The following is a 27,175-nucleotide window of genomic DNA, read 5'->3' as shown; positions in this document are numbered from 1 at the left end:
ACTTATAATACGTGATATTTAAAATCAGTTACTACTTTCTTAAAAAAAGAAAAACCAACCAAAATAACTGCTTAGGTGACAATAAGAAAACAGACAGGCTATTAGTTCAAAAGGCAAGACAGCTCTAGAAGCATCTGTGCCTACTGAAAACAATTTATGTAGTTTAAATAAGAAGAGGGAGAACGGGCTAGTAGAGTACTCATGTCAGCAAACATTAAGTCTTTTATCACTGCCTTAAGAACCCACCACACCAAAAATATACATAATAAATAAAAAAAACCCATTATCATGTGATGTTAGTACAATGGTAGGCATTATATTATCTGAAAAGTGGACATTTCTACAAACGTGGATAGACTCACAGCACAGTGTTTGACGTTTTTGGTACAAAATGTGCTACCAAACTTTAAAAAAAATCTTTATAATAAAACCCTTAAGAATTGCAATAAACACTAACGTGAGTAAGTAAAGACAGGCTGAAATGTTCATTATATGGTGTTATTACTGAAGTCAACTATGGTTAGAAATGTGTATTCAAGCAGTGAATTCACAATGTGGCAATGAGCATGATATAAATGGATATACCAGTATTTTCTTGATATATATGACAACAAAACACTATAGTCTAAGGAAAGTGTTTTTGTTTTCTTATAAGAATATAGCAACATCTTAAATTGAAATCTTAAAGTATGTATGTATGTCTCTGTGGGTTTTAAAAATTGTATACCGCCAAATTTAACAGGCTCAGTCTAATGGTGACAAAAGTGAATTTCTGTTTCCTAAAATACTTACACACAAATGAGTCCATTAAGATATAAGAATTTTTCTTTTAATCCAAGGGATTCTTCCAATTTAAAATTTTAGTCAAATAACAGACTCAAACTACCAGAAAGAAATGAAGATATCTAAAAATATGATCTTTTCAAACTCTAGTTTGTTATGGGTAATAAATGCTTGTGTGACAGTGTTTGTTTAATGTAGGTATAAATCACTCTTGATATTATTAAGATTGCTTCAATGAATATCTAACAAAGAGATAACAAAAAAAATTCATTTTAAAACCTTGGGTTTCAATTTTTTTCCTTTTGTCTTAAAATTAAAAAACTGAAGTAATTATACAAATTTTATTCTGGAGAATAAAGTTATATATGCATAGGTATATGCATGTTTTTTCCCCCAGTGGCACACTTTTCGCAAATATAAATCTTGCCCAAGAAATACACTGTCACTGTTACAAGAAATCAGCTTCAGTGACTTTACATTTATAACTACCGCTTCTTGGGGACAATGCAACCAAACAGGCATCTGTTGTGAACAGAGCTATCAACACTTAACATGTGTAGGTGTTTAAAGCTAAAATTCATTTGATAAGAAAGAACTGGCCCATGAAAAGCAGTTTTTAAATAGTTTATCCTGTTCACATTATGCAGAATTTCAATGTCACCCACAGTGTTAGTCACTCAACAGAAAGAGAAAGGCGAAAACTAGGAGGGGGAAAAAAGGTCAGAGTGTGGCCTCACATATTTCTAATGGTTCTCTCTTTTACACTCCATTCATTGCTTTTAGGAGAGTAGACTATCTAGGATTTGTTTATTATTCAGGTGCCTTTTCCAAACTGGGGATAAAACAGGATTGAATTCAATTATGAACATCCAAAATTCAAACCAATTTAACTATAATCAAAAGTATCTTTCTTATCTATTACCACAAACATTCCGGTTGCCTCCATTTGTCTTTTCTTTCAAAAGTTAAGACACAATTAATTATACCTTATTCTCTCAAAAGCAAAAAATACATGTACCATTCATCATACAAAAATTACACATTAAAAGTGCATATGTATTTCTTAATTGGCCCACTCATTTAATTTACATTTGGTCATCCTTACTTTTAACATGTACAGAATTCTTCTTCTAGGTAGGTCACCATAAATTAAAAAGAAAAAGAAAAATCAATTCAGCATAAAACATGCTTTCTTATTAAAATCTTAACCTCAATCAGTTCTCAATCATTGTAAACTTGAATAAACCCACAAAGAAACACATATAAACATCACAAATTTTACTAAAAATTTGGGCCAACTCATTGCATATTTTCCCCCTGAAATGAAAAATAAATTAGAAATGAAGCAATGTATTGCCATAACTTACCTTGAAGGTAAGCAGGTTCTCCTGTGTTCATAAAACTTAGATTGGAGATACCATCAGTCATCTCCAATACAAGTGCTTTTTAGGAGACCCTAGTTTCAAACATTGAGATAACATAGGACAAATCCTATAAAATTCATTTTGCTTTTTTCAAACTAATGGAAGATCCTTTTGAAACTTAATATCTTCAGGTATCAACATTACTGCATTATGGAGCTAGTGCAATCTTGCATAGCCTTGGTCAAAATGACAAGGCACAATAAAAAAAAAAAATTAAAGTATCATATGAACAAGAGAAGTCACTGAAGATAATTTAAGGCCTTGAAGTGAATTAGAGTATAATCAGTCAAATTTAAAGCTGAAGAATAAACCATACATTATCCACCTGAAATGCAAGCAATATGCTTTTTCATTTCTGTCCTGTGACCAAGACAACAGAAACAACTCTTGCTTGTGGTTTGTGTATTAGAATCCTTCTGGACCTGGAGGAGTAAAAGTCAATTCCATTTTTTCTACAGTTCATGGAAGATTTCAGGACTGTTTTAGTCGTTTGCGTGGAATGCCAAACTGTGGACACTGTGCCGATGCCAGTGCTCGGAAGGCTTCTGCTACCAAATGAGGGTGAGACTGAATCATGGACTTCCATCCTGATGTTTCCATTATGTCTGCTGCTTGGCTGAAAAATAAAATTAAGGGACATTTATTAAAAAGTAGTTTCTAAAATGCACTGTCAATTTCTTGCCTATTGCTCCATGTATTCAAACCATTTGAATTTATTGAAACATCATCTCTACCTTACTGGTATTTTCTGTTGCAACTGAAAACAAACTTCTGCACTTATTTCTATAGTTCTGCTCCCATTGTTACCATTCCTCCCCGGGTCTCTCTAGTGGCACAAGGAGTTCAGCGTCAGCACTGTGAAGCAATCTGCAGTTATTGCAGCAGCATGAGTTCGATCACAGGCCAAGAAGGTGACCCACATGGTGCAGCAGACCTCTCCTGTCTCACCTGCTGCTCCCCTCAGCAGTGTATTTCAGTCAATCTGCCTGTTCTGCTCCCCACTCTGTCTCTGGTGAATCCTCTCACCCCCTCCCGCACCTCTGGTCTACACCCTACCTCTTGTATGCGTAAATAAATAAATCTTTAAAAAAAAGTTCTTTTCCCAACATTTTTTATGAAGGTTTTCCTAGAGTTCTTTTTTTCTCCCTTATTATTATCATCTTATCCACTCTTCCCAATTTAAACTATTATATTCAGTGATGATAATTACTATTGTGCTAAGTCTAGGCCTGCCCACAGGTTGGTTTCCAACCACTTGTTCTCTTTACATGGATGTGCCTCAGGACCCATACATTCAAGCTTGTCAAAACTTCAACTTAACCCCAAATCCAGGCGAGACAGGAGAGGTCTGCTGCACCATGTGGGTATCTCCTGGGCCGGCCGGGATCGAACTCGCACTGGTGAGGCCGCAGACTGCTTCATAGTGCTGCACTCAACTGCCTATGCCACCAGGGAGGCACTTACATTTGTATTATTTTAACAGTCTCAATGTTAGCCTTCTAGTCTCCCATCTTACTGCTCTAAAACCAGCTTCCACAATGCCTTAATAACACATATATGACTTACTCCCCACTGCTGCATCCAGGTTCTTTAGAAAAAGAAATAAGGTTTCATACTTATGCTTTTAGCTTTCCACCTCTCATTTCTATGGTCTGACATTTCATATACTGATGCTGAACTGCTTACTCGCACTGAACAGAGTAAATACCTGATTTTCAAGCAACAAATCTAGTTACCTTTCCTTGTCTCTTCTCAATTATCTCACCCATCATTCAATATCCAAATATTAGACTGTCCCTTCAAAATGATATTCTTTGCTTTTTCTCTAGCCCCACTGTTACCAATTACTCTTAATTTCACCATTAACCTTGCTCTTCAACTGTGACAACTGCCTCAACCTCCCTACAATCCACTCTATCCTGCATGCAGAAAGATAGCTAGAAACACAAACTTAATCATGTCTATTACTCTACAAACAAAATCTAAAAGCCCTAATATTATTTATATGGCCTTCCAGGATCTGCTCTCTTCCTGCTTTCTCCAACTTCTTATAACCTTTCTCTTACTCTATAATATCACCCAATTTTATATACCTGATTCCTTTTCTCTGGGATATACTTTCCCAGTATTAAACACCTACAGAAAACTTGAGGTCTACATTTATGTAACAGTTTCTTGAAAAGGTTTTCTCTGACCCCTAGATTAAAGTCCGTTTGCTATATGTTTGACTGGGTATGCAATATACTACCTAGCATCACACTTTAATTCTTGTTTATTTCCTATTTATTGCCCGTTAAACTATGAATTCCATGAAGGCAGGAAAAACACTAGGTCATATTTACCATTATGTTCTCTGTACTGAACACTCATATTTATTCCCGGATAATAATTTTAAGTATCTGTCAAATGGTCAAACACTGCTTCATGCTTCTAGAGTTTTATACAAGCTATCCTTTCTGTCTGCTGTATTTGCTATTTCCTCTTCATTTCTCCTAAATCCTATTCAGTTTTAAGACTCAGTTCAATTGTCTCTAGGAAGCTACCTAAGCCCCCAGCCTTAGTCAAGCACCGTGCATATACCTTTTTAGCACCTTACCATATTATAATGAAATTATATATTTATGTATGTTTCTTTCATTACATAAATTTGTCAACAACAAGGATTCTTTCCCCTCTTAATTGTTTTTATATGCTGCACCCTAGCATGATGCTTGAGACACCATAGATGGTAGGTAAATGATGAATTAAACAGTAGCTAATAACTTTTTTTACTAGTCTCACATAAAGCATCAGAGTGTCACTGTGTATAATTTCAACTAGTTGTTTAGAATCATACAGATAACTGACATTTTCATTTATTTAACTCAACAACTATCTCCAGGATAGTTGTTGATAAGTTATACAATGTAAAAACATTTCCCTAACGGAACAAAACTAGAACTTGAAAGGGGCTACGTTCAAAGGGATTATAAATATGTCATTTGCTGTTAAATACAATATATTCTTAACTCAAAAAGATTTTTTTGCTAGACTCACATACCATAACATATTATCACATGGTGACCAATTTACAGAACAACAGAAACCTTACAGGTAGTTATTAAGCTTTACTTTCAGAAAGCAAAATTCATAAACTAACAGTAATTCAATTAGCTAATGTCACATATATCAAACAGATGTAAGCAGTGGGAAATAATTAAGTCATTAACAAACATCCATTTTATTGTCTCTAACACTTTTTTTCACTTTTTATATTAACTTTTGGTAACTTGTTGAAATGTACTTGAAGGGTTACAGATAAAACCTAATCAAAAGCAAATGTATATTCTTTAGCCTATTGACGCTTTTCTCTTTTTGACTTCAAATAATCACAAAGAGTAGAAAAGCTACTTTAAAACTGGGAAAAAAAAGGAAATAACTGATAATAGTTCATATCCAGAAGATATGGCCCTTATAATTTTACCATGGAAAGATCAAATTGCTATTTTTCTTCTTTTGGACTGTAAGGCAACTAGTTCAATGTAGCATATGATGCTAGGTACTTGGCTAACCTAAGAGGCAGTAGGGTAATATTCAATGTAAGGAATTTCTAGAAAAATCCTGAGGGTATATTCCTCATAGAATAAAGTGAATTAGTTCTCACATTTTAAGAAATATTTCCTGAAGGGTGACAGGGACAGAATCTATAGTAACCAATGCAATATTTGTACTCAGCTATACATTATGTGAGCATTGTTTTAAGAAATTACAGCATCCATCCCAACTCACATTAGAAGCTGATCTACAAGGAAGCAGAGCCTTAAGAATCCATTAATAGTGAAATTATTATTTTTTAAAAGAACAGGCAGTTTATTTCATGTGGATTCACATTTATTTAGATGAACAAAGGCCATATAAACATTTAATTTCATATATGCAGATAAACTTTTAAGTCAGAAACTAATGTGACCTTACTTGCTATTCCAGTTTTTCCCATCTTTACACCCAAGCTGTCGAAGTACACTGCACCTGCATTGAAGATTTAAACATACTTAAAAAAATGTCCAGTGAAAAAATGTTAAATGCTCACTGAAATATAAACATAGCTTACCTGTTAATAAAGTCTATGGCTTGTGCTTTCAACTGTTCTGCACTGTGCAAATCTGCAAGGACAAGGGTATCAGCAACATTTTCTACTGAGAGGTTACTACACAAAGCTTCTTCACACATGACCTTCAGTCGCTCCAGTGCATACTATTCAAAAGGAAAACAGAATCATTAAGCATTTTCTCAAACTATCCAGTTTAAATACATGATATTTGTAACTTAGAAAGAGTTAAAGTACACTATAATTTAAACTGAGGGAAACTTAAAGGTTTTAAAAAACTTCAACCTATTATGAGGAAAATATGAATGCATGAATTGAAGAGAAAAGCTACTTTTTTTAAATTTCAATTTAAGTGCAAAATGCAGTATATTTAAAAAGTAGAATTTTATTCTTTAAAAAAGCTTTATTATTTATGAGAGTGTTAAGTATAGAACATGTTGCCAATACTCAATCTTGAAGAATGAATTATAAAGCTAAATAAATCATAGTCATAACCACTAAAAATTCTTAGTTACTAGGGCATATTATAACTTCAGCAGCTTTACTGAGATATAACTGACATACAATAAACTTCACATAATTAAAGTGTATACTTTGGTAAGTTCAAAAAGACATATAAGCATCATTAAATCAAGAAAATAAAATATTCAACATCTTCAAGCTTCCTTCTACCCCTTGGTAATCCTTCCCTCTTGCCCCAGCCCAAACAATACCCCAGGTATTCTTTTTTACTAGAGTTTGCATTTTCTGAAGTCTTCTATAAATGGAATCTACAATTTACACTCACTTTCGTCTGGCTTTTCCACACAATATAATTATTTTGAGATTCACTCATGTGGTTGCCTGTCTATCAGCAGTTCAAAGTTATTTGTGTGTGTGTGTATTAGTATGTTTTGTGAACCCAGGTATTAGCAGTACGAGTTCAACTGTTTACAGTCATACCATAACTTTTCTATGCATATGTTGGCAAATAGCTGTTTGTTGGCGAATAGTGTTTCCAGTCTTTAGATATTATAATTAACGCTGCTGTAAACATTCATGTATGAGTCATTATAAGGCTACATGATTTCTTTCCTCTTGGGTTAAAAACTGGAACACACACCAAGCATAACACTTTGTTTTTTTTTTTAAGATTTATTTATTTATTTTTATACAAGAACTGGGGTACAGGCCAGATATGCGGGAGGGTGAGAGGATTTACCAGAGACAGAGTGGGGAACAGAACAGGCAGACTGACGAAATGCACTGCTGAGGAAAGCAGTGGGTGAGACAGGAGAGTTCTGCCGCGCCATGTGGGAACCTCCCAGCTGGCCAGGAATGAACTGGCGCTGCAGAAGCTGTGGACAGCTTCACAGTGTGGTGCTCAACTGCCTGTGCCACCAGGGGAGGCCCAAGCGTAATACTTTTTATGGAGCTGCCAAACAGTCTTTCAAAGTGCTTGTACCACTTTATAGTCCTGTCAGTCATGTATGGGAGACCTAATTCTTCTACATCACTGACCATACTTAGGGATAATCTTTATAATATTAACTATTATAATACATGTATAGAAGTATCTCATGATGGTTTTAATTTAGTTTCCCTAATGACTAATGAGGTTGAACATTTTCTGATATACTCAGTTGACATTATTTCTGGAAGTATCTATTCAAATATTTACTGTAATTGGAAATATAGCAAGTTTTCTTATAAGTGAGTTTTAAGAGTTCTCTGTACAGTCTGAAGACAACCCAAGTTCTTTATCAGAAATATTCTAGTTAAAAGTTACTCATCAGATTTAAGTTTTACAATTATTTTCTCCCAGTCTTTTTTATTCTCCTGTCTTTTTGAAAAATAAAAATAAATTTTAAATTTTATTAAAGTCTAATCATTTCTTTTTCTTTTATACATTATGCTTTTGATGTTTTAGCTAAGAAGTTTTTTTACCTAATAAGAATATGAAGATTTTCTTTTAGAAGTTAATTGTTAGGTTTTTAATTCATTTTTGTGTAACTTTTCTGTATATAGTATGAAGTCATATGGAAAACTCAGTTTTTCAAAGGAGTTCAAAGTTCATTTTGAGGGGCTTATGTATATCCATTCCTGCACCATTTGTTGAAAAGACTAACCTTTCTCCACTAAACTGTCAATACACGTTTATCAAGAATTAAATATCCATATAAGTGAAAGTCTATTTCTGTATTCTGTTCCAGCGAGTTATCTTTTTAACTTGTCACTGATACAACACTGTTTTAAAAGTTAAAGATTTGTAATAGGTATCAATATCAGGAAATGACAGTCCTCCACTTTGCCCTTCTTTTTCAAAGTTATTTGATAATGCAAGGTCCTTGCACCACATGTGCTCAATTTTTATCAGCTTAACAATTGAAAAATAAAAAGGCCTGCTGGGATTTTGATAGAAGAACTTGTTTTTGAGAATTACAATTTTTAACTATACTGAAACTTCTAGTTCACTCACAAAATTAATTTCTCCTTTTAAGACTACCTGATTTTCTCTAAGCAATACAACACAGGTCTTGAAGATCTCTGATATATGACTATATATTTGATATTTATGATGCTATTGTAAAAGGCTTTTAACTTAAATTTTTATTGAGACAGTTATAGATTTATGTGCTTTTGTAAAGAAATAATAGATTCTGCATACACTTGGGCCAGTTCCCCCTCCGACCGTAACATTCAAAACAAGTAAAATACCACCTCATACACACATATGAACATACACCATCATGATATATACTTTAAAAATGCATACACACAGATATACACACACACACACACACACATGTGGGGATGGAAATAGCATGGTTATCAATTCCTTTGGATAAAGTACCCAATGTGCGTTCAGGATTAAGAACCACCGCTATTTTTGTACTTTTTCTGCTATTTTTGTGGTATTTTTGTACTTTTCCCTTACCTTTAAGAAATCATCATTAAAACAGAGTATTATAAAATTAACATTGTTTTCTCCTTTCTATATGCTGTCATATTAAAAATAAATATATGCTGTCATATAAAAATTTTTTTCTTTTTTATAAAGGGTCATATATTCTATCTTAAGACTAAGAAATTATGAACAAAGTTATCTTCATTTATGCGTGTGTACCTATAAAATAAATATACATTCAAAACTACTATAGTTTACTCTTCCACAAAAATTTCACTTTCTTCCATATACTCTAATTGCTTCAAGGTATGTTTGTGTTTTGATTTTTAAAAACTCAGTACCTCAAATTAGTTGAGATTTTCATTTGATGATAGCTTTCCCTACATCAAGCTTGAGGACATTTTATAGCTCTTTAAGACATAATTACTTACTTTGTCTGCAGCTGCCAACAAGTTGTCAGCCATTTTGTCAAGGTTTGGTGCTTTCCCTGTATATATGAATCTCATCATTTCTTTAAAAACCTCAGGGTCTACATCATTTATTTCCACTCGATTCTGATATTGGGAGCAACAGAATAAAGTTATATATAAATATACAGACACAAGTGAACCAAACCTAAACTTTGATAGTAATTTGAGAGCCCCAATTTTGCACTCAAGTGCTATACAAGTCAAATATACATTAAACTCTATTTTAATATTAAGTAAGTATTCAGTAAGTTAAGCAGGCAAAGTGAAGAACATAGGTCTAAGAGAAATACATGCAGCCAGGCAAAACCATTTAAGAATATAAACCCTAATTTGCAATTTAAGAGTAAAGCAAAAACAAAAATAACATTGTAGACCACACAAAATATAACTGTGTTCAGTTTATGACCTTTATCTTAGAAGAAGATGGCTATTAACTTTTTCTTTGTTGAATTCCTAAGTGATAATATAGTGCCTAAGACCCTATAAGCCAACAGTCCTATTCTCAATTTTAAGAAAGAGGCAGAGTCTAGGGCCTCCCTGGTGGCTCAGGGGGTTAAGATGCAGCACTACGAATCTATCAGCAGCCACTGCAGCAAAAGTTTGATCCCTGGCCAGTGAGGTGACCCACATGGTGCAGCAGACCTCTCCTGTCTCACCCACTACTCCCCTCAGCAGTGTATTTCACTCATCCTGCCTGTTCTGCTCCCCACTCTGTCTCTGGTGAATCCTCTCATCTCCCCCCATACATCTCTTGCCTGCACCCCAGTTCTTGTATGCATAAATAAATTTAAAAATCTTTAAAAATATAGGATCTAACATTTGATAAAATCCAGAATCCACTACTTCAGAACTACCCTTTTTGAAAAAAAAAAAAAGGAACATACTATTTATTATCTACTGTCACCACATCTGTTTGTTTGAGATGTACTGAAGTCTAGAGAACTAGTTGCTTTTTTAGTCCTATACCTTTGGCTTCTCTTCTAAAATCAGTTAAGCTAAATGTCTAGCAGTAAATCACGCCAAATTTTACTGATCCTTTGCTACCAACCACATGTGACATTATTGATGTCTCTTTACTTGTAAGTAATCAGAAGGCTGATCACTTGCCAACACCAACAAAGGGAAAAAGCAGCTATTTTATTGGTGCTTCTAGTTCTGCAGAAAGAATAAAGCTGAGGCACAGCTTGTCTACTGGAGTACTAAGGTTCACATGTAATGTAACCTGCAAAGAATCAACCTCTGATCTTTTAATCTGACTACATTTCAAGATAACAGGTGAAAGGGAGACATCTGAGAAAACCAAACAGGCAATTTCCTGCCTACAGTTAGTATATGATATTGCTGTCAGTTATGTCTTTTTTTTTGCTAAATCTAATATATAACCTCTTAACTTTTAGTGGTATAAAGAAAAGCAACACTATTTTTGTTCTAGAAAATAAATTCCAGTGTACTTTATAAAGTCCAGAAAGGGGGGAGACACACCTTAATCAGAGACCTCTCAAACAGCTATGCAGTACGACAGTTCTTTTGACTGACTATCCTTCTGGATACCATTTATTTAGCCACGGGTAGTTGCTGGGTGTCAAATAGCTGTTATTTGGAATGGCCAACTATATTAAGATCTATCCATTGTTCTACCAAGTAACACATTATATCCTCTATTTCTTTCTAAAATCATAGTATATGGTCTCACTCATAGCAGGAATCTAGAAAACTTAAATAAGGGACCAGGAAAATGAATAACTATAAGAAAGTGAAAATCAAAATCAACAAAAAACTATGAACCAGAGATACTTTTTGGGGGATGGGGGGCGGGAGGGGAGGGATTGGGGTCAGAATGGGGGGGTTGCAATTGTATGGGGAATATAAAAATAAAATTTATTATTTAAAAATAAAAGAAAGAAAATATCAAAATCAACAAATAACTATGAACAAGAGACACTCTATGGGGGGTGGGGGGCGGGGAAAGGAGGGCTGGGGGTAAAAATAAGGGGGTTGTAATTGTATGGGGAATATAAAAATAAAATTTAAAGAAAAAAATCATATAAAGAATGAGAACATTTTACTGTTACTTTTAAAACACATTCCACTATTCTAGATTTGTATAAATTAAATATTATCCTTTACATCATATTTACCTTTTTGCTTTCCTCCATTTCATGTTCAAACATTGCATTAAAAACTGGGGATCGAGCTGTAAGAAGATTAGGTATCATTATTTAACGCAAAAATGTTTTGAAAGAAATGTACTGTATTACCCAAAAGAAGAAAATACCTGCAAGTACAGATTTATGAGCTTTAAATTCTTGTCCTCTCACAAAAAAAATGCAATCTGTAAATCTTGTATTTTCCCAGAGATTACCTAAATCTTCTGCAAGTCGACATTCAGGCACCTTCAAAGTATTTGTATTAGTATGCCCTGATATATTTACTGAATCTTGGACCACACTCACCTAATAAAAAAAGAGATAGCAATAATTAGTTACTAAATCTATAGTTAAATCTTTTATTAAAATCGTTTGTAATTCAGTGTACTCCTGATCAGAAATGCTAATACCTGGGAACTTATTTTAAGGATATACTTTAAAGGAGAGAAATAATATAGAAAAATATGAGTTCACTTTCAAGCAACATGCTATGTAAATTAAACTGTTTATTAGTTGGTTGGGTTGGTTCGCTAATACCTGGGAACTTATTTTAAGGATATACTTTAAAGGAGAGAAATAACACAGAAAAATATGAGATCACTTTCAAGCAACATGCTATGTAAATTAAACTGTTTATTAGTTGGTTGGGATGGTTGGTTATTAAAGTAATTATAGAAATGATTTTTCAAACAGTATAAAAGTCATAGCATATACACTGTCAAATTAAAACAATTGGAAGACTTTTTTGTGAGACAGAGGAAGAAATTTCTTTGATTTTTATTTTCTTACACTTCAGATCTATCAATTTTTAAAGTTCATAATATATACAATAAACACAGTATCACTCTCAGAATGACTTTCCGCAGTATTAAAAAGGTTATAAAAACTAGTTTACAATATGCAATTTGGGAAATGTTTTAAGTGTTTTTATGTGTTGCAAATATAGTACAATTGATTTAAATGTGTAGTAATATCTGTTTAAATTTTAAATTATAAAAATTCACACAAAAGCAATTACAGTTAATAAAGTTCATGTCTATCTTCTAAAAAAATCAAAAGCAAGAATACTACAAATGTAACAGTTCAATTTGCAAACCTTTTACTTACATATGAAATAGTCAATTAAAATTGGTATGAATATAACACTGCTTTTATTTAGATTCCAGTATAATATGGATTAGATAATCTCTCATTAAAGATATATACTGAATAAATCTTAAAACACTGTTGACTAAGTCTAGCATACCATTTTTTTAAAAAAAGATACTCTATAATTACTAGAAATTTTGCATTGCATTTAATGAACTGAAGAAAACACTACTTCAACTAAAAAAACAAATGTGTCAAAGTAAATGAACCATTTTTAACAAAATTGCTGTATTAGTTATATATTGTTTTAAGCTGCTAAGTTTAAGATCATCTGTTATGCAGCAATAGATAATGCTTCTTTTAAAATATTTTTCATAAGATTTTTATTAAATAAACATAGGTATAAGTAAGGGCATATATAAATTCAGTCTTACATAGTTTAACATAGGAAATGAAAATTAGAAATGTGTAAATTGGACCAAACTACTAATAGAGTAACATACAATATATAATAGTGGTCCAATATAAAATGTTTGGAGAGTATTAAATTTCAGAAATCCTAATTTGGGCCTTCCTGGTGGTGCAGGGTTAAAGACACATTGCTATCAAGCTATCACTAGTCACTGTGGCATTAGTTCAGCCAGGGTGATAACCCATATGGCCAAGCAGTCTTGCCTGCTGCTCCCCTCAGCATTGTATTTCAGTACATCTGTAGGTTCTGATCCCCACTCTGACTCTAGTGGATGCGCTCACCACCCCCCCACCAACTCTGGCCTATAACACCAGTTCTTGTATGCATAAACAATCTTAAAAAAAAAAAAGGAAATCTTAATTCGCCAGATGTATAAATGTCTTTCATGTGAATGAAAACTTTCAATGAAAAATTATTTTCTGAGGATATTTTACTAGCCATTGTGCTTTATCATCGTGCATTATCAACTTTTAGAATCCTATGTGCCACAGAAATCATCTAATCGAATCATTTTATTTCATAAAAGGATTTAAAAGTGAGATTGAGAAAAGGTAACTATCAAGGAAGACTAGACATATATCCAAATCACTTTAGTACTCTTTGTACAATGTTTCTTAGGATTTTTACGTAATTAATAGTCTACCTGAACACAATTATGGTTCATAAAGGATTTATTACAACAAAGTATTGAAATATTCTAAATAGGAGTCAAGATATGATGTACATAATATCGTCTATTAATTAAGGTTCTCACAGTAATCCAGTTATTCAAGTTGTTTCTAAAATTTTAATAACTACAAAATGGGAAAATCTTTACTCTTTATCATGTAATATTTATTTGCTCATAGCAACCATTTCTCTTGAAATTTCCTGACAGCAGGAATTAGATCAGTTCAATTACTTGCATAGGTATGCAGTGAAGTTGTATAGATAAGATTATATATTTACTTCAGGAAAGGATTTCTGAAATTCATTCTATTCTCTATTATCCTAACTCAAAATAATATGTAAAAAATAAGACAAAAATCAGGTGATAGAAAAAAATAGATGGATCAAAAAATAAGGCCATTATTATCAGACAAGAATAGTCAAAATGCTATACTTGTACTTTGTATATAATCATCTAATTCAGAAGTATTTATATCATTGACAAACACATCTACATAATTTAATCATAGAAACAACATATTTTAACTAAGACATTATTAACATTTCATATTCCGAAGAGTATCCAAGGGACTATACAGCAGATATTAATGGCCTAATTAAAAATTAATATGCAATGAACTCTGGTGATTATTTTCTTGATACCTTTAATTAAGAAACTGGTAACATTTCAGTTTTCTCACAGTAGATATTCAAATGCATGTACATTATATTTAAAATAAATACATGTATTGAGCATTCTTACTGAAAGGAAACTAGAGTGAAAAATTCAGAAAAAAGGCTGAGATTCTTTCCTGAGGTTAAAATGTTCTTTCAAATTTAAAAGGTAAACACATCATACTCAAAACTGACAAATACTACAAAAGCAGAATTCAAAATCACTTGACAACTCTTTTCCAAAATTGCTTTTGGTTCAACTCTGAGGATATAATTTAGCCTAAAGATGAACATGTGCTGACTCTAATCAACTGTGACTAATTTAGAAATATGGGTCTCTTCTAATATGGAATGAAGATGACTACTAGCCCCAATTTTTAAAAATTTCAATTCTCCAAACTAATTGTGTAAGCTGGGAAAGCAGTTCTATAAATTTTGTTATTTGACTCAATGGCTCCATTGCAATTTCTTGTCTTCTAGAATAGTGGGCCTTAAGACTTTTTGACTATCAACAATATGAAATTTGGATAACAGAAATAAGCTGTCAATTCTTCATTTTGCTAGGAAGAGTTTTTTAAGAAAATATGGCTCAACTTACAACCATTTTCATAAGTATACGGTAGGGGAAAAGTATGTCCTTCTGAATGAATACAATTTAAAACTCATCATATATTTTACCTATACATATGCTTTTTCCTGTATATCATGGAACAGCATGGTTTTGTAGACTTCAAGATTTTTAAAAATTTGTTGAATTTCAAGACAAATCAACTAAACAATTTTCTGTTTCTCTGTTATTCCTCGATTTCTGTCTTCTGTACCACTTTGGAAAGAAGAGGTAGACCTGCTTAAACATCTAGAAATTTCTACCACTAGCTACTTGATTCACAATACGGAATTTGCAAGAGTAAGCTATTTCTTGCACAAAAAGGGTAACACCAAACTGCCTTACCTGTCTACAGCACCACTTGCAGGGGAGGGGGAGGAGGCAGTTCTTTAGGTAGGGCAGTGCAATGCTTCCTCCTCTTCTGCAAGCAGTGCTGGAGATGCTGTAGAAGGAAGGGCATCCATGAGAGGGGTGGAAGATATGGTGGAGGGCATGAGGAATGTTTGTTCAAAATACTTTTTGCCCGCCTATGCTAAATATGGTGCCCAGGGTGTAAATGTCTACATTGGTAAACAGGTATACATTTCAGTATCCAAAACTGAATTTGATCAATGACAACTGAAAAACATATGTCATAGTGGGTTCTACTTTTAGGAGATCACTTGCATGTATACTGTAACGTGGATAAAAAGCGTACTTCAATAAAATATATCAAAAAGAGATCTTAATATCAGCCTTTGTTCTGAATTTATTAATTGTCTAGGTTCTAATACAATATGCTTAGGAAAATATCTGTAAACAATATTTTAATATTGAAAAAAGAAATAGTATCTTTAAAAGCATTACAAAAACACTTCAACTATAGTATTGTTTTTCTTTTTGTTTTCTTAATTAGATTACATATCCCTTAAGGTTCTTTAAATTCTAAGATTCCATAAAAATTAACAAACTGAAATTTAAGATTACTGCTAACATTCTGAAAGAGTCTATATTAAAGATGGCTCAAGTTTTTAAATAGCACAAACTATAATTATTTAGAATACTAGTTAGAGCATCTACTAGCAACACATGCTTTATATTTGTTTTCCAAGTTATTCAATGATAAGCTCTGCTCAAGACACTTGTGGTATGTGCTTTATCAACCAAATAATTGTATTCATAACAAATTCATCATACAGTTCATTTAACTTGTCTAAGTGAAAATAAGATGCACTATATTTGCACCATGTAGTCTCTGGGCCATATTTCAATTATTCTTCAGACACAGCATAATGTCTTACAATTAGTTTGCAATGTGCATAAACAGCACATATTTTTTTACATAGATTCAAGCCAAGTGAGTAGCAGTTAAAGAAGTTATTGTTTCCAAGTCACTCATTTATCTACTATAACCTGTTGAAATATATTTAATGTTGAGTTTACTTGATCATAACCTTTTCAACAGATGCTACAAAAATTTTCAACTATCTTAAACATTTTAATAGAACTACATAACCAATGCATAGTCCTTATATTGGTAACATTATCCTCAAATTTACCCCAAAGATGAATCTCAAAAATTTGTATAGTTAAAGCTACATAATGAGAGTAATGAGAGAAGTGCATCTATACCTCAAATTAAAACTAATTGGAGGTAGAAAGTATTGACAGGGGCAATGTTGATAATTTTCAAAATAAGACATCTGATACATTAAAAATATACCTTATAAGTTTGTCAACAGACACGGGAATATCTAAAAATCTCAGGTACTATTGCTTAGAATGCTAAAATTGACTTGATTAAAAGACATCAACTGCTTGAATAAACAGAAGCCCTCTCAATCTTTTCCAGGCACTTTTATAATCATTCGAGTTTAGTTTCAAATCAATAAACTGTTAACCCTTTGCACTCCACTGTCCTCTCTCAGGGGACATCGGAATTCTAGCATATCACTCGGATGTCCCCTCTCAGGGGACATTGCAATTTATTAGTGATTTTGGGGAATTGAGGATATTTCTTTTTTTTTTTTAAATTTGCTAAAGTCATTTTTATTGATTTTTTTTTAAATAATAAATTTTATTTTTATATTCCCCCATACAACTGCACATGCCCCATTCTGACCCCAATCCCTCCCCTCCCGGCCCCCACCCCCCAAAAAGTGTCTCTGGTTCATAGTTTTTTGTTGATTTTGATTTTCACTTTCTTATAGTTATTCATTTTCCTGATCCCTTATTTAAGTTTTCTAGATTCCTGCTATGAGTGAGACCATCCGGTATTTTTCTTTTTCTTTTTGGCTTATTTCGCTGAGCATGATCCCTTCCAGCGCCATCCATGTTGCTGCAAATTGCATGTGTTTATCTTTTTTGAATGCTGAGTAATATTCCATGGTATATATGTACCACATCTTCTTGATCCAGTCATCTATTTTTGGGCATTTGGGTTGTTTCCAAAGCTTAGCTATTGTAAATAGTGCTGCTATAAACATAGGGGTGCGGGTGTTCTTTGGAATTGATGTTTCTGTGTCCTTTGGGTAAATACCTAGGAGTGGAATTGATGGATCATATGGAAGCTCTATGTTTAGTAGGTCCAGAAATCTCCACACAGCTCTCCATAGTGGTTGGACCAGTTTGCATTCCCACCAACAGTGCAGGAGAGTTCCTTTTTCTCCACACCCTCGCCAACATTTGTTGTTGCTAGTTTTTTTAATATGTGCCATTCTCAGTGGTGTAAGATGGTACCTCATGGTAGTTTTGATTTGCATTTCCCTGATTACAAGTGATGTTGAACATTTTTTCATATGTCTGTTGGCCATTTGCATTTCCTCTTCAGAGACGTTTCTTTTTAGCTCTTCTGCCCATTTTTTGACTGGGTTATTTTCTTTGTTGTTGTTGAGTCTCATCAGCTCTTTGCAGATTTTTGTGATCAGTCCTTTATCATTAGTGTTGGGTGCAAAAATGTTCTCCCAGTTGGTGGGGTTTCTCTTTGTTTTTGTTATTGTCTCTTTTGCTGTGCAGAAGCTCTTTAATTTGATGCAGTCCCAGCAGTTTATCTTTGCCTTCACTATCACTGCTTTGGGTGATGTGTCTGTAAAGATGTCTTTGATATGCAAATCACGTAGTGTTTCACCTATATTTCCTTCTATGTATTTTATGGTTTCAGGTCTTATGTCTAGTTCTTTAATCCATTTTGAGTTGATTTTTGTGTATGGTGTGAGGTAGTGGTCAAGCTTCATTCTTTTGCATGTAGCGACCCAGTTTTCCCAGCACCATTTATTGAACAAACTTTCTTTGCTCCAATGCATAGTCTTTGCTCCTTTGTCAAAGATTAGTTGACCATAAATCTGTGGGTTTACTTCTGGATTTTCTATTCGATTCCATTGGTCTGTATGTCTGTTCTTGTTCCAATACCATGCAGTTTTGATGATTATGGCTTTGTAGTATAGTTTGAAGTCTGGGAGTGTGATGCCTCCATTTCCTTCTTTTTTTTTCAGTAGAGCTTTGGCTATTCGGAGTTTTTGGTGATTCCATATGAATTTCATCAATAATTGTTCTATTTCTTTGAAGAATGACATTGAAATTTTGATTGTAATAGCATTGAATCGGTATATTGCTTTTGGTAGGATGGCCATTTTAATAATGTTTATTCTTCCAATCCATGAGCAGGGGATGTCTTTCCATTTCTTTGTGTCTTCTTCTATTTCTTTTAACAGTGTTTTATAATTTTCTTTGTATAGGTCCTTTACCTCTTTTGTTAGATTTATTCCCAAATATTTGATTTTTTTTGTTTCGATAATAAAAGGGATTTTTTTTTATTTCTTCTTCTTCAGATTTATTGTTTGTGTATAGGAAGGCTACTGACTTTTGCGTGTTGATTTTGTATCCTGCCACTTTACTGAATTGATTGATAAGTTGAATTAGTTTTTCTGTGGAGTTTTTTGGGTTCTCTATGTATATTATCATATCATCTGCAAATAGTGATAGTTTGACTTCTTCTTTTCCTATTTGGATTCTTTGTATGTCTTTCTCTTGTCTTATTGCTCTGGCTAGGACTTCCAGTATTATATTGAAAAGCAGTGGTGAGAGTGGACATCCTTGTCTTGTTCCAGATCTTAATGGAAATGCTTTCAGCTTTTCACCATTGAGAATGATACTGGCTGTTGGCTTGTCATAGATGGCCTTTATGATGTTGAGGTATGTTCCTTGTATCCCAAGAATTTCAAGGGCTTTTATCATGAATGGGTGTTGCACTTTGTCGAAAGCTTTCTCAGCATCTATTGATATTATCATATGGTTTTTATATTTCTTTTTGTTGATGTGTTGGATAACGTTGATTGATTTTCGGATGTTAAACCATCCTTGTGTCCCTGGAATGAATCCTACTTGGTCGTGGTGAATTATCTTATGGATACATTGATGGATTCTGATAGCTAAAATTTTATTGAGGATTTTTGCATCAGTGTTCATTAGGGAGATTGGCCTGTAGTTTTCCTTTTTTGTGTTGTCCTTATTCGGTTTTGGTATTAGTGTAATGTTGGCTTCATAGAACGTGTTTGGTATTGTCCCTTCCTTCTCAGGAATTGAGGATATTTCAACGCAACTTTTTGAGACATGCATGTTTCCCTGAAGTTTTATCTTGAAATGGCACAAGAAATTAAATCAAAATATCGTAAAATGGTTCGGAGTGCAAAGGGTTAATAACGCTTATTATGATCAATCTGAATATGACAGAAAATAATGACTATCTATGCCAGTTATTCAGAATAAGAAGGTATTTTAATTTTTTTTATAAATATACACACATCCATAATCTTCCTAGAAGAAAGATTTAGTATGTGGTAACGTAACTATACAGAAATTATAGTTAGAGACATGACAGAATTTTTTCACACTGAGCTATTATATTGATTTCTTAGTTCAATAAGCTTTAACTGGTAAAACATTTACAGATGAAACCTTATCAATTACTTAATATCAATTATTTAGTAGTACTCCTTTAACACTTAGGTATTCCTAATGTTATTCTAGTTTATATTTTTACTTCATCACCAAAGATAATCGGAGTTCCTTGAAATAAAAAAATGTACCCACCTCACAAAATAATGTAAGCTTGTCATCTGGTAAAAGACCATTAGCTTCATCAAGCAAAAAATCCCTTCGAATGAATTTTTTAAAGCCCCAGTCCTTCCCTTGTACAAACCGATAGGCTCTTTGGCTTTCTGGTGGAAAACAGAACAGAAGCTTGAATGAAAAAAGCATCTAAAAACCATTTTTCTTAATGATAATACAGCTAAATGAAATGTACAGAAATAGAATTTAGCCAGGATAGCCATCCTAAAATATAAACATGTGTATTCATAAATAAAATGTCTTAAGAGTTTTGTCAAGTAGAATCAGATCACTCCACAGCAGTACTCATTATCAATGAGCTTACTTTCAGATTTCTGGATCTCTAAATGGAAGAAAAGTTGGATCAAATCTCATGGAGAAGGAAGAGGTCTTTCTAGCAATATAGGCCCATTAGTAATGGAGTAGGACCAAACTACCTTGGTATAGGAATACTACTCATTTACTATCAGAACACGACAAGGTTCTGATACTTATCAGTAACTGCTTCTCCTTTTATTTATTTTTTTCAAAGATTTATTTATTTATGCACACAGGGCTGGGGTACAGGCCAGAGATGCGGGGGGTGAGAGGATTCACCAGAGACAGAGTGGGGAACAGAATAGGCAGACTGACTGAAATATACTGCTGAGGGGAGCAGCGGGCGAGTCAGGAGAGCTGTGTTGCACCACAGTTAGCTCCTTGGCTGGGGATCAAACTCATGCTGCAGTGGCTGAGGTTGCATAGGTTGCATCTTAACCCCCTGTGCCACCAGGGAGGCCCTACTTCTCCCTTTGAAAATTGATGTGCTAAAATCTGGCATCTGTTCAGTTTTGCTGGGATAAATTTTGTTAAACTGGAGGGGAAAAAAAAAAACACTTACTGGTTAAAAAAGAAGTTAAATAATGTCCCTCATCATTCCTGTATCTCTAAATAAAATCCTCTCACTTCCAAAGACAACTTCATAAAAATCCAAAAGTTTTTAGTGAAATTTGTGAAACAATTAATGTCTGAAAATACTTAACAATACTATGTAACAATCACCTACTATGAAAGAAAACAAGATTCTCTACAGAAAATATTTATTCTTATACAAAGAATAAATTATAGATGGGAAACCAGTAATAAATATAAGTAAAATATTCCATGATAGGGACTGAATGTATGTATCCCATCAAAAATCAGATGTTGAAATTCTACAGTATTAACAGGAGTTATCATGATTAGATTAGGTCACCGGGGTGGAGCCCTCCTGAATGTGACTGATGCTCATATGAGACAGGATCCCTAACCCTTCCCCCATATGAAGAAAGAGGGAAGTTGGCAGTCTAAACCCTGGAAGAGGACCGTCCCCAGAATCTGACCACATTGGCACCCTTATTTTGGACTTTCAAACTACAGATTGGTGCAAAATAAATTTGTTGTTTGCAAGCCACCCCACTCTATGGTACTTTGTTACACAACCTGACTAAGGTATTCTACTATCTTAAATGTTAGACAACATGAAAATATATGTGAAACTGTATTACTTTGGCAGTAAAAGATACTTTCTTAAATGTCTGTCTGGAGGAGGTTGTTTTATAACAACATTACTGGATTCTGCGATGTATTTCCTACAATGTATGTATTTCTGGATCTCTAAATGGAAGAAAAGTTGGATCAAATCTCATGGAGATTTGTATGTATTTCCTATAATGTATTTCCTACAATGTCCTACTATGCAACTTCAGGCTACATGGTTTCTGCTAGCGACCTATGAAAAGCTTAGACTGAATTTAATTGGCCCTGAGGTAGAGAAAAAACTGATTTCCTTTCAGTTAGTATTTAGTCATTGCACAAAACACTTCTATTGACAAAATACCAGGACAACCAAATCTCTTTTCACATTGTTCTTCAGTGTTTAGCTGGCATAAATGACAAGGAAGAGGAGTAATATATTGAACACACTGTTTATGCCAGACAGTGAAAGAGGCACCTTCCTCAAATGGCAACTATTTTTCCAAATATGAGTATCACATTAGGGCATGAAAAAGTTGAGTTTTAAACTACTTTTACATGTTTTAGAAAGCCTAAGATGTAGTAAAACAACTATAGTTCTACCCTGTCATTTAAAATTAAATGATGGCCAAAGTTTTAGATTAGCAAATTTTAGTGAAAAAAAATTCCAAGTTTGTCTAGGTAAAACTGTGGAAGACATAGTATGGTGTTACATAGAGACTTCATCACTTCGTTTGCAAATAAACCACTTACCCATTGCCTTTGTTTCTTCCCTTTTAGCATTCAGAAGGGAAAATTTGAATTTTGCTCGAACTTCACTTTTTGGACAGCTGACTAAAAGCAAATATAAGGACAAGTAGTCTTTACTTTCATCATCTAATCCCTTTGGATTTACCCTCAGGCACCTAAAATAAAACAACAGATTCATATGGAGGAACATAATACTATAAACATTCAAGAGAGAGGCAATACTGAAGTAATTTTCTAAATAATATCACAAACAGCGTTCCTAGCAATATTTCCTAGACCAATACCCAATTAGGAAAAATAACCACAAAACCATATAGTCATCAATGATAAGATTAGGAAAAAACAAAAACAAAACCAAAAAAAAAAAAAACAAAAAAAACAAACCAAAAATCTTACCATTTCATTTTGTCACTGGGGCTAGATGAGAATGTTGAACTTTTTAACACTTCACCCATTTCCTCTCTACAAAAACTGAAGTTATTAATGGTCCACATGTAGGAAAATTTTACCACTTTAACCTATGAGATTCAAAATATTAATGACTTTTATGTTGTTAATCTGTCATATGTTAAACATTTCATAATACTCTCTTGAAAAACCACTTACAATGACTATTCCAAAGTGCTTCATCACATATTCTTAAAATACTATAAAAATGTTTTATGTAATAAAAATATAAAAATTTGTTTCATTGACACAAAAAAAGGCATTTTTAACAGCACGTACCTGTGTGTAACACCAGCTCTCTGCTATAGGACCAGTAGACATATCTCCAGGGAGTGGTGGGGTGGGTTCGCGAGACATTACCCCTTATTTGTAGTCTTCCACGATTTATGTAATATCCTACACAGTTGAGCACTTTACTATAAAGAAAAGAAGTTTCACTTACTGATCAAAAAGCTTAACTGAGTGAATCACAAGGAGAGAAGTATTTAAGTTTCATAAAACTATTATTTTCCCAAATTCGATTATGAGGGCACATGTGAAGATTTCATCATAACTTTTAAGAAATAAAACTGTAAGTCTTTGTGGCATCTGATGCTTGAAAGCTAAACAAATTTAATTTATATTGATGAAATTGACAATCCATCAAGACATAACTATACAACAGACAACCAACAATAGAGCACTAAACTGTGTCAAGCAAAAATTAACAGCACTGAAAATAGAGTTCATGATAAAAGCTAAGAGATCAATATTAGACTTTCAATAATGCATATAACAACCAGCAAGAAGATCAATGAAGAAATAAAGAACTTGAATGTTATAAAACAATTGAACATAAAAGACATCCACCTGTCAACAGCAGAATGTATGTTCTGCACATGGAACATTCTCCAATTAGACCATATGCTAGACACAAAGCAAGTCTCTAATAAATTTGAAAGACTGAAGTCATACAAATTATCTTCTCTGAACTCAATGACATAAAACTAGAATAACAGAAGAAAACTGTAATTGACAAATTTATAAAAAATTAAACACCTTCTTAATCAATCAATGGGCAAGAGAAGTCACAAGAAAAATTTAAAAACATTGAGACAAAATGAGAAAACACACCAAAATTTATAGAATGAAACAAAGGCAGCATTCAGAGAGATGTAGTAGTAAACACCTATAGTTATAAAGAAAAAAGGAAAGGTATAAGCTAATCTTATACCTTAAAGAATAAGAAAAAGAAAAATAAACCCAATGTTTATACAAAGAAGGAAGTAACAAAGATTAAAAGGAAGATAAATGAAATAGAGAACAGAAGAACAAATGAAAGAATCAAAACAGAAGTTGATTCTCTGAATAGATCAACAAAAGTCACACACATTTAGCTAAAATTATCAAAAAAAAAAAAAAAGAGTGACGATTCAAATGACTAAAATCAGAAACGAAAGTGGAGATACTACTATAGACTCTAGAAAAATAAAAAGAATTATAAGGGACTATCATGCATTATTATACATGAACAAATTAGATAACCTAGAGTAAATGCATGAAATTCCGAAAATACTACCAAGACTGAACAAACAAAAAGAAAATCTGAATAGACCTATAACCAGTAAAGAGATTAAGTCAATTAAGTGAAAAAAATCGCAGCATTACAGCTTGAAAAACTTCATACTTCATAGATTTGTTCTCTAGTGAAACTGGTAAAATTATAAAGAACACCCACTTAAAGTATATGGAAATGGTGAGTGGGGTATAGAGCAAATGAAGAAAACATACTTATTAGAACTGTTATAAAAGTTTACTCTATAAAGAACCAGGATCTGTCCTTTACTCATTCCTCGCCACTCAGTGGTGGAAATTCCAACCCAGACAGGTATAGCAAAGACTGTAGGTCACCTTTTTCCCCCAGGTCCCACTCAGGGATCTTTCTTACTGGAAGGGCAGCAAGTCAACATTTCTGTCTTCTTTTCATTCAGAATAGGAAAAGCTATCTATTCTGAAGCTAAGTTCCCAGGTGCATGTGGCCAAATTGGTGTGGGTTTCCTTCTTCCATGCAGTCCCCATGGTAGGATGTTGGTTCCACCTTGGGTGTGGTACTGCTGGTATACAGAATGCCCTTGTTTCAACTTGTAAAGTTCCACACCAGGATAGCAAAAGTCAAGAAGTCCTGAGGGTAATATCCCTCTTCCCTCCCACCACTGACCAAATGCTCAGCTTCTAGAACAGACATGTCAGAGAGAAATGCATCACTGTCCCCACTCCATATTAAAGAGACTTGGCTGGGCAATACTATGTAGAGAGGAGGACATACAACAGTGAGGTCCAAATCTCCTTCCCAGAGAAATACTGACTTTATTTGCAAAGGAATGGGCAAAGATGATCTGAAAAATACACAGAGTAAAACTGATGGGAGTAGTAAAAGTTAAACTGAGGAGAGCTGGAGGAATCACTGGACATAGAGGCTAAATTGTACCCTGATTTTGTCTGCCAGAGAGACAAGAAAGGAAGACAGTCAGAAGAAGCCTGCCTGGGGTAAAAACAAATCTCAAGAGCTGATGTAGGGAATTATCTCTTCAAAGGAACTTAAATTTGATTTGTTAATTTGTGGACAAATTCATACGTGGGAGCACTGCTGAAAAAAAAATACAGCAATTAGCACTAGATTAGTGGACATTAACAGTTATATGCAGTCAGGAAAGAGACAAAGAGAGTCCTGCCAAAACCTTGGTCATTCCAGGTTAACTATGGGAAAATGCAAGACTGTTTCCCTTGAGGAGCAGTTAGGCAGAGAGAGAGAGAGAGAGAGAGAGAGAGAGAGAGAGAGAGAAAGAGTAGAAAAAGGAATGAGGGAAGGGAATAAAGTGTAGAAAGAGGAAAATTAACTGTTAAAAATCCTGGTAATGAAATCAATACTTTATAGACATACAATGATGTAAACCCAAAGTTACTGCAATAAAAAAAAATTTAAAAAAGCGAGCCTGCTAGAATGCTTGGAAAAAACAACCTCAGTCACTAAATAACAGCAACATTCATGAGAAAGGAGAAATCAGCTCCAAGAATTTCTACACTATATAAGTAACGTCCAGTTTCAAATAAAAGTTATAAAACAACCCAAGATGGAAAAATCTGAATTATTCATAGATGAATGGATACACAAAATGTATTATTCACACAATGGAATATTATATAGCCATAAAAATAATGACATTCTGATACATGTTAAAACATGAAGATGAAAATGTCATGGTAAATGGAAAAAAAACAGACAAAAAAGGCCGTTCATTGTATGATTTCACGTTTATGAACTGTCTGGAATAGATGGATATATATGAACACAATGCAGATTAGCGGTTGCAAGGGCTGGTATGAAAGGGAAATGGAAGTGGGTGCTCAATTAGCATGGGGTTTCCTTTTAGAGTAACAAAAATGTTCTGGAACTAGATAGCCGTGCTGGTTGCACAACACTGTGAATGTACTAAACAACACTTAATTTTACAATTAAAACTGTTAAAATGGTGCATTACATGTTGTATTTTACCAAAAAACAAAAAGAGATAAGCACATACATGTTCATGTCCACATAATTACACATTTCGTCATTAAAAAATAATGAAAGTGTGATTATAAAGTTTCTTCCAAAGCCACTGAGCTGAAAGTAGCCACTATTAATAAAATACTAAATATTATTTTTCATTACTCTTAAATAAAATCTCTTAAGATTTTTAAACAACTGTCTTAAATTCTGTATTAGCATTTTAGCTATCAAGCGTCCAGATTCAATGGAATGTATAAAGTATCCAGCACTGTCTGAAGAATATTATCAAAATTCTATTCAGTTATAAAGTGTGACTAGCATGTTTATGAGATACTACTTTCGTGCCGTCTTCGGTAATCAGCTCAAGCCCTCTAGGAGCTAGTTTAATCAATTGCAAAGTTAATAGTATAATATTTATTCTTCAACTTACAAAATGTAAATCACTATACTGTGAAATATTACCATATTTTCACTAAAAGTTCTTTGAACTGCTTTAGTAAGTTACAACTGAAAATACTGAGATATATATGTATATGATTATGATTACATAAAGAAATGAGTTACTCTGTAACAATATATAA

General features: G+C 33.4%; 1 protein-coding gene across 3 annotated transcripts; it reads right to left on the bottom strand.

The window, feature by feature from the left end:
* Nucleotides 1-2,678: 2,678 nt before the first annotated feature.
* Nucleotides 2,679-23,422, bottom strand: SPOPL (speckle type BTB/POZ protein like; the record flags this gene model as incomplete). Of its 3 annotated transcripts, XM_084239230.1 has the most annotated exons (10): nt 2,679-2,823; nt 6,162-6,215; nt 6,298-6,440; nt 9,613-9,735; nt 11,790-11,845; nt 11,927-12,104; nt 20,357-20,484; nt 22,622-22,773; nt 23,015-23,136; nt 23,345-23,422. In XM_084239230.1, 10 exons carry the CDS (start codon nt 23,420-23,422, stop codon nt 2,679-2,681), a joined length of 1,179 nt encoding a protein of 392 aa, XP_084095356.1. The 3 variants fall into 3 exon arrangements, with proteins under 3 accessions (XP_084095356.1, XP_084095357.1, XP_084095358.1); XM_084239231.1 differs by lacking the exon at nt 6,162-6,215; XM_084239232.1 differs by lacking the exons at nt 23,015-23,136; nt 23,345-23,422 and adding an exon at nt 15,635-15,731 and having other exon boundaries at nt 22,622-22,651.
* Nucleotides 23,423-27,175: the final 3,753 nt, after the last annotated feature.

This window comes from Talpa europaea (assembly GCF_964194135.1).
Source record: "Talpa europaea genome assembly, chromosome: 1".
Taxonomy (NCBI): Eukaryota; Metazoa; Chordata; class Mammalia; order Eulipotyphla; family Talpidae; genus Talpa; species Talpa europaea.
Note: the sequence above shows the minus strand (reverse complement) of the source record. Positions and strands in the feature narration are given on the sequence as shown.